The sequence below is a fragment of the Lipotes vexillifer genome, unplaced genomic scaffold (assembly GCF_000442215.2).
Source record: "Lipotes vexillifer unplaced genomic scaffold, Lipotes_vexillifer_v1.1 scaffold21, whole genome shotgun sequence".
NCBI lineage: Eukaryota > Metazoa > Chordata > Mammalia > Artiodactyla > Lipotidae > Lipotes > Lipotes vexillifer.
The window spans coordinates 496,364-503,897 of record NW_006774065.1 but is presented as its reverse complement, the minus strand read 5'-3'; the positions used below and the strand labels follow the sequence as shown (position 1 = coordinate 503,897).

Genomic DNA, 7,534 nt, shown 5'->3' with positions numbered 1-7,534 from the left:
CTGTGTGGGGACCACTAAGGGCTTGATTCTGCCCCCCCGCCGCAAACCCCCAAGGCCTGCGTTCACCCAGCAAAGCCAAGCCCGCGGGTGGCGCCCCCATTACAACCAGCACAACAGAGACCTGAGGGCCTCCTCTGTGCCAGGTGGTTTCAGGAGCTCAGGAGACAGCAGGGGGCAGAGCAAGCAGGAACCCCAGCTCCCCTGGGGCTCGTTGCTGGAGAGGGCCCATCGCCCGACCCAAGCCCACGCGGTGGGAGCAGAGGCCGCAGCGGATCCCACCCACCTCCGTCCGTCCCGTCGTCCCCTAAGTCCAGGTCCAGGTCGGAGCCCAGCGACTCCTCGTCCATTTCCCTGTCCTCGTCACCTCCGCCCGCTGGCAACACCGAGTAATTGTCCAAACTGATCTGGGGCAGCGTCTACGGTAAACAAGACATCAGCACCATGGGCTGCAAGAGACCGGCGTTGCGAGCAGCGCCCGCGGCCACGTGACCCTGGGCAGGTCACTCGACCCCGTCCTGCCTCGGTATCCTCATCTAAGAGTTGGGAACGATCACGGGACTTCTCGAAGGGCTGCCGTGAGGATGCTACGAGCTAATACATGTGCAGTCCTGAGACCCCTGCCTGGCATGCTGTAAAAGCAGAAGTGACGTCCTGCAGATGCCCTGGGGCGACTGCCCCCCACGCCCGGCCGGGCCGTACCCGCCCCCCAGCTCTTCAGCAAGCACGAGGGGCCCCTTTCCCTTGTCTGACCCTCCCTGGGCATCCATGCAGGCCCTGCTCAGGGCTCGGGGCTGGGCCTTCAAGAAACTTCCTCCAGGCCCCCAGTACAGGGAGCCTGGAATGTTTTAAGTCGCAGCCCACGCTGCAGCCTCCGGAGCAGCACCAGTCAACCCCTCCCTCCACGGCAGGAAGGTTCTAGACCCCAGCTGCCCAACAAGGCCACCCACAGCCCCAGGTGGCCACTGGGCACCTGAAATGTGTCTAACACGACTGAGGAGTTGAATCTTAATTTTATTTGGTTTTAATTAAATTTACATCTGTGCAGCCATACAGGGCTAGCGGCCAGCACATGGACAAGGCGGCTGCAGAGCCTGAGCTGCCCCCTCCGGCCTCTACGTACCGTGGCCTTGGCCTTCCTCGCCCGAGCCTGCGACTTCTTAAACCTCCGCGTTTCTTCTACCGAATCTTTCTGATCGTCTTTTTCTGGGAAAAGATGAGCACGTTAGGGAGAAGGCCATCTTGTGGCTGGTGCCAGGTCATCGGGGTCCAGGGTAAGGTCACTGCATCGATCACCATTCACTGGGGGGACGGGAGGGCGGGCAAAGGGCTGGCTCTTTTGGGGGAGGCTCCGAAGCCCAGGCTGACCGCCCGCAGCCTCTTGGGTGAGGGGCTTCAGCTTGGGGTTACCTGGAGGCCTGTGCCTGGCAAGCGGGAAGGCTCTCCTCAGCCTGCGGCACAGCGCGTGCACCTCTGCCTGCCCTGTCAGGAACACCAGGATGCCGCCTGTGGGGAGAACCAGCCCCGCCATGACCCGCTCGTTCACCCAGCAGACGCTGCCTTGGCCGTGACCGTGTGCCAGGCCTTGATCTGAGAGCTGGGGTGCAAGGAAGTGCTGATCAAACCAGGGCTGCAGAGGCCCAGACGAGCAACAGGCAGCTGCCCGCACACCGAGGGCACTGGGACAAGGAGCTCAACAGTTGCCGTGGGAGCTGGCATCCCGCCCCGGCCATGAGCCCAAAACACGGGGAAAGCACCTCTCCTCCGGGGAAGTGGGAGCAACCCAAGGGTCCATCACCTGGTGAACGGAACTAATGGAGCACGTGCCACGGGGATATGGTGAGAACTGTGAGGGGGTCAGGAGTGAGACTCAGGTGGGACACACCTGTTCACCTGCCCTGCGTCTGTGGGGACAAAAGGCACCCTCCACCCCCTCACCCCCTACCCAGTTAGTCCCTGAAGCCTCGCAATCCTTGGGGCGGAACATGGCAGGGCAGGTGCTGTGAGCGCTCTGGGACCAGTGACGACACTGAGGCACAGCGAGGCCAAGTGACCACCTGAGTCCCTGCTGCCTGCACCTCCGGGTCTGCAAGGGGAGCGCTGGCCTCCTCCTGCCCAGGGCCTCACCTGCGGGCAGCATGCGGTGGATCTTGCAGACCTTCCGGAAGCACTCCCCACTGTAGTCTTCCAGTGGCGTCCGCTTGTTAAAATGCACGGTCACCGGGAACTGCCGGGACTCAACCTACGAGGACGCCCAGGGAAGCACGGGGTCGGGGTCGGGGGTCAGGGGTGACCTGAGCCCAGGCCCGGGCCCTCCCCTTCCTTGAACTCTCTGACCACGAAGGTATCCGTCTGGTGCTACGATCCCACCCACCTCCCCCGGCGCCCTGAGACCCTGGCCTGGGCGGTACCTTGATGACGGGGGGCGGCTGGGCAAAGAGCCGCTGGTTCTGGGTGAAGTCCTCCACCCGCAGCGTGGCCGACATGATGAGCAGCTTCAGCGGCAAGTGCCTCTGGGGGACGACAGACCCGGGGGCCCAGAGCCGCCCGGGGCCAGGAACACTGATGGGGGGTGGGGGGGGGGCCCTTGGGGGAGACCTGCCCTGCCCTCCTGGCCTCCCTCCAGCCCCACCCCGCCCCAATCCTCAATCCTCTTCCTGGTTGCCAAGGTCTAAGAAAACGTGGAAGAAGTGGGCGGCAGTGGCTTGTAAAGGAGCCCTTAGGACACCCCCGAGGGGCCTCCCTGGCGGTGCAGTGGTTGAGAGTCCGCCTGCCAATGCTGGGGACGCGGGTTCAAGCCCTGGTCCGGGAAGATCCCACATGCCGCGGAGCAACTAAGCCCGTGCGCCACAGCTACCGAGTCCGTGCACCACAACTTCTGAAGCCCGTGCGCCTACAGCCCGTGCTCCACAACAAGAGAAGCCACCGCAATGAGAAGCCCATGCACGGCAATGAAGAGTAGCCCTGCTCGCCGCAGCTAGAGAAAGCCCGTGCGCAGCAATGAAGACCCAACACAGCCAAAAATAAACAAATTAATTAATTAATTAAAAAAAAAAAGATAGCCCCGAGGGACTTCCCTGGCGGTCCAGTAGTTTGGACTTGGTGCTTTCACTGCCGAGGGCGTGGGTTCAATCCCTGGTCAGGGAACTAAGATCCCTGCAAGCCATGCGGCGTGGCCAAAAGGAATGAAAAAAAGATTCCCCTGAGTCAAGCTCTGATGCTGTGAGACGAGACAGGAGGGCTGAGCCTGGGGTCCACCTGGCACACCGGCACAATGGGTGTGGTGGTCTCAGCCCTCCCTCCCCCTTGACGTTGTGACTGCGGTGGCGGGTGCCTGGTTCCCAGCCCCCTGGGCAGCAGCTACTGTGCCCCCTGGTGGACTCTGCCCTCGAGCCCTTGGAAGCTGTCCTCTGAGGCTCTTACGGTCCAAACCCCAAAGTTCAGCGTTTTCGGTGAACAGAAGCCAAGGTGAGAGGCACAGCGCAGACCAAAGGCCCCGTCTCCTTCCTGCAACAACTTGCCCTGTCTGCCCCACCCCACGAACCTCCCTGCATCTCCTGTTCTCCCCAGCTCCCTCACTCCGCTCCGCCACCCTAGGCTGCCTGACAGCCCTCAACACACAAATCCAGACCATGGTGAGGACTAAAATCATGGGAAGTCCCAAGCGTGGGCGAGGACGTGAACTGACAGCCTGTACCCTGCTGGCGGGAACATAAGGGACGCGGCCGCTGCGGAAGATGGTCTGGGATGGTCGAAATGGTTCAACACAGAGCTCCCATGGGGCCTGGCAGCTCTGCTCCTGGGCACAGACCCCAGAGAAAGGAAACAAGTTCACATGGAGACCCGGACACGGACGTTCACAAGAGCCAAGACGCGGAAAGAGCCCAACTCTCCCCCAACAGATGAATGGACATACGAGATGTGGTCCCTCCACACATGATGGTTCAGCCATAAGAAGGGATGAAGCACTGACACAGGCCACAATGGAGATGAACTTTGAAAATGTGCTAAGTGAAAGAAAACAATCACTAAAGGCCACATGTGTGTCTTTTCACTTACATGAAATATCCAGAATAGATAAATCCATAGAGACAGAAAGTGCACTGGTGGATGCCTTGAGATGGGGGGTGTAGGAGGACGGGGATGGCAGCTGAAGGGTACAGGGTTTCTTTTCAGGGTGACAGAAATATTTTAAAGTCGATCGTGGTGGTGATATAGCAACTCTGAATATGCTAAAAACCACTGAATCGTACACTGTAAGTGCATCCATTGTGTAAAATAAAGTCACAACCCCCCCCCCGCCGCCCCGCCGCAAGATATCAGGCCAACATCTGCCCCAGGGCCTTTGCACCGGCTATTCTCAATTCTCAGAAACTCCTCCCACCAGTACCCCTCCTCACTCACTCACTTCCTCCAGCCCCCCACTCAAAGGTCACCCTCTCAGTGAGTCTTCTCTCACTACCAACCCTCCACCTTCTGCCTGGTACTGCCCCCTCGCCCCGGCTTTGTCCGTCACCAGCTCACAGGCTTTCTGAGCTTGCTTACTGTCAGTTGCCCTCAAGAAAATGGAAACCCCACAAAGGCAGGAACTTCTGTCCTGTTCACTGCGATGTGCCTGGCGCCTGGCACACAGCACACACAGACCTGATGTCCATTTGATAAAGGTTCTGCACTTCTAAGAACTGGGCGTGGTAAAGTGCCAACCTCTCGGCAGGACTGGCGGGGGCCAGAATAGGACTGTTCCACAGAGCTCCCACTCCAGGGCAGCATTCCTCTGACATCCGCCCCTGCCTGATCTGGGGTGGGGGAGATGCAGGCAGAGGCAGACCCCAGGTCGGGCACAGGGCAAGCATCTCAGAGCACGTGGAGCATAAGGGCTTGGCTGGGTGGCCCCACCAGCGCTGCGAGTTCCAAAGACCTGGCTAGCGTCTCAGAGCTGGCTGCAGTGGAGCCTGGCCTACCACGGTCTCCTTGCTTGAGCCTCTTGCTCTGGACAGAGGGAAGGGTCACAGCGGATGAGGCTGGACCCAGGACGGGGATCACACAGGGTCTGTTTACACCAAGACCCGCAGCCCAGCACCGGGCCTGGGGGGTCCTGTCCCGGGAGGCCCTCTCACGGCAGCAGCCCGGGTGTAGACCGCCGTGGGCTGTGGGAGCCGTGGCCTGGGACTTGGGGCTCCCCGGCACCCTCACCTACCTTCTCCCGGAGACACACTATGCGGGACAGGAGGCCGATGAGGATGTCGGTGTACACACTCCTCTCGTGGGCTTCGTCAATGACCACCACCTTGTACTTGAGCAGCAGGAAGTCCTGGGGGCGGGGGAGGTCGGGGATGAGGTCAGCCAGCCGGGCCTGAGCACCCCAAGGTCACTGTGCACCCCAAAGTGCCTGCTCAAGGAGCCCCTCTGGTAGCCGGCACAGATCCGAGAGCACTTGGCCTGCGGGGAGTCCTGGCCTACAACCCCGGGCCAGTTGCTTCACCTCCCAGGCCTCTTTCTTCATCTGTCAAATGGGACAACGGGACCCATCTCACGGGATCACGGTGAAGTTTTGATGACAATTACTATCTGTTAAGTACACAGCATGGGGCCTGGGCCCTGGCAGAGAAATTTCTAGAGAAAAGGCAGCTACAATCTATTAGAGCTGAGCTACCAAATGCAGATGCCCATGGGGCGGGGAGGGCAGGCAGGAAACAGGAACGAGGGGATGCTGGGTGGGGACCAGGGGCAAGAGCTCAGCACGTGCGGTACAGGAAGGGGCCATCGGCGCCACAACACACAGCCACCGTCCCAGGTGGCCTTGAGGCAGGAGTCACCTCTGCCCTCTGGGACGTCATACAGCCCAAGAGAAGCAGTGTGCATTTGGCTAACACACAGTCTGTGAACAAAACCACACTGAAAATACAAGTTCACGTTTAATGAGCACTTACGAGGTGGTGTGCTAAGGTGCTTTCGTGCGTCACACGATTTTTGTTTCAAAGCAATTAGGAGGAAGGTACCAGCTTGCAGATGGAGAAACCAAGGATCACAGAGGTTGCGTAACTTGCACAAGGTCACACAGCAGCACGGTGGTAAACACAGTGCTCTGCCAACATTCACTGCTCCCACCCCAGGTGACAGCCTAGCCCCCCGCCCCCAGGCTTACCAGCCTTGCTTTGTGACACCAGATGAGCAACCAACCTTTTGGATTTCCTTGAGCAAGACGCCATCGGTCATGAACTTGATTCTGGTCTCTTCGGTCACGTTTCCCTCGTATCGGATCTGATAGGAGACGACCCTGTGGGCACAGGCTACGGCTCGGTCCCCCAGACCTGCAACTGCCTGGGGCTGCAGCCATGCGGCCACTCCAAGGTGGGCAGAGGAGCAGGCCTGACACCGCTGGGCAGGCGGCCGAGAAGAGGGCCCACCGGCTCCCCCAGCAAGGCCGGGACACAGGCCCACCCCGCCTCCCTCTCCAGGAGCTGTCATGGGCAAGTGAAGTGCACGTCAATCAAACACGCACACGGACCCTGGCTGGAGCCCGATGTGAACAACCAACTGTAAAAGCTGTTTAGGAGACAACCTGGGAAATGGGAACACGGACCGGAGCACACTCTGGAGTTATGATACACTCTTTAGTGACAGTGGTGGTACTGCAGTTATGTTTTCAGAATCCTATTCTTAAAAAAAAAAAAAAAAAAAAAAACCCCAGGGACTTCCCTGGTGGTCCTGTGGTTAGGACTCTGTGCTTCCACTGCAGCGGGCACGGGCTCGATCCCTGGTCAGGGAAGTAAGATTCCCCAAGCCTCGGGGCGTGGCCAAGAAAACAAACAACCCCCAAAATCCCCCAGACTCAGGATCTTTCAGACCCGCACAGTGAAATATTGAGGCCGAGATGATGCGAGATCTGAGATTTGCTCCAAACTGGGTCTCAGGTACGTGGGGGCTCATCATACTAGTCCTTCCACTCTTGTACACGCTTGGAGATTTCACACTAAAAAGCTGAAGAGAACTGGGCGTCCCTGGTGGCGCAGTGGTTGAGAGTCTGCCTGCTGATGCAGGGGACACGGGTTCGTGCCCTGGTCTGGGAGGATCCCACGTGCCGCGGAGCGACTGGGCCCGTGGGCCACAATTACTGAGCCTGCGCGTCTGGAGCCTGTGCTCCGCAATGGGAGAGGCCACGATAGTGAGAGGCCCGCACACCGCGATGAAGAGTGGCCCCCGCTCGCCGCAACTAGAGAAAGCCCTCGCACAGAAACGAAGACCCAACGCAGCCACAAACAAAGAAAGAAATAAATTTAAAAGTTGAAGAGAATGAAAGAAAGGGGCAGCTTTGTATGTACTGTAATTTTCAAGGTACGCATTGATATGGCACAAGATACAGAAGGGCGTGAACAGTATGAACCGTTCACACAGCAGCCAGACAGCGAGAAATACAGAGACACACAGAACTGCCTGTCTGTGCACAGAACTGTCTAGAAGGATCCACAGGGGCTTCCCTGGTGGTGCAGTGGTTGAGAGGCCGCCTGCCGACGCAGGGGACAAGGGCTCGTGCCCC

At 59.3% G+C, this 7,534-nt stretch overlaps 1 protein-coding gene across 1 annotated transcript in view; it reads right to left on the bottom strand.

Annotated features, from left to right (window-relative positions):
* Positions 1-7,534, bottom strand: part of DHX37 (DEAH-box helicase 37) — a 31,036-nt gene that overhangs the window by 9,482 nt on the left and 14,020 nt on the right. Inside the window, exons 7-13 of the mRNA XM_007448738.1 lie at positions 6,178-6,274; positions 5,195-5,308; positions 2,409-2,510; positions 2,125-2,239; positions 1,408-1,503; positions 1,121-1,203; positions 284-416 (exon numbers count right to left, since the gene is read on the bottom strand). Of these exons, the coding sequence (XP_007448800.1) occupies positions 284-416; positions 1,121-1,203; positions 1,408-1,503; positions 2,125-2,239; positions 2,409-2,510; positions 5,195-5,308; positions 6,178-6,274 (740 nt within the window). The remainder of the gene's footprint in view (positions 1-283; positions 417-1,120; positions 1,204-1,407; positions 1,504-2,124; positions 2,240-2,408; positions 2,511-5,194; positions 5,309-6,177; positions 6,275-7,534) is intronic.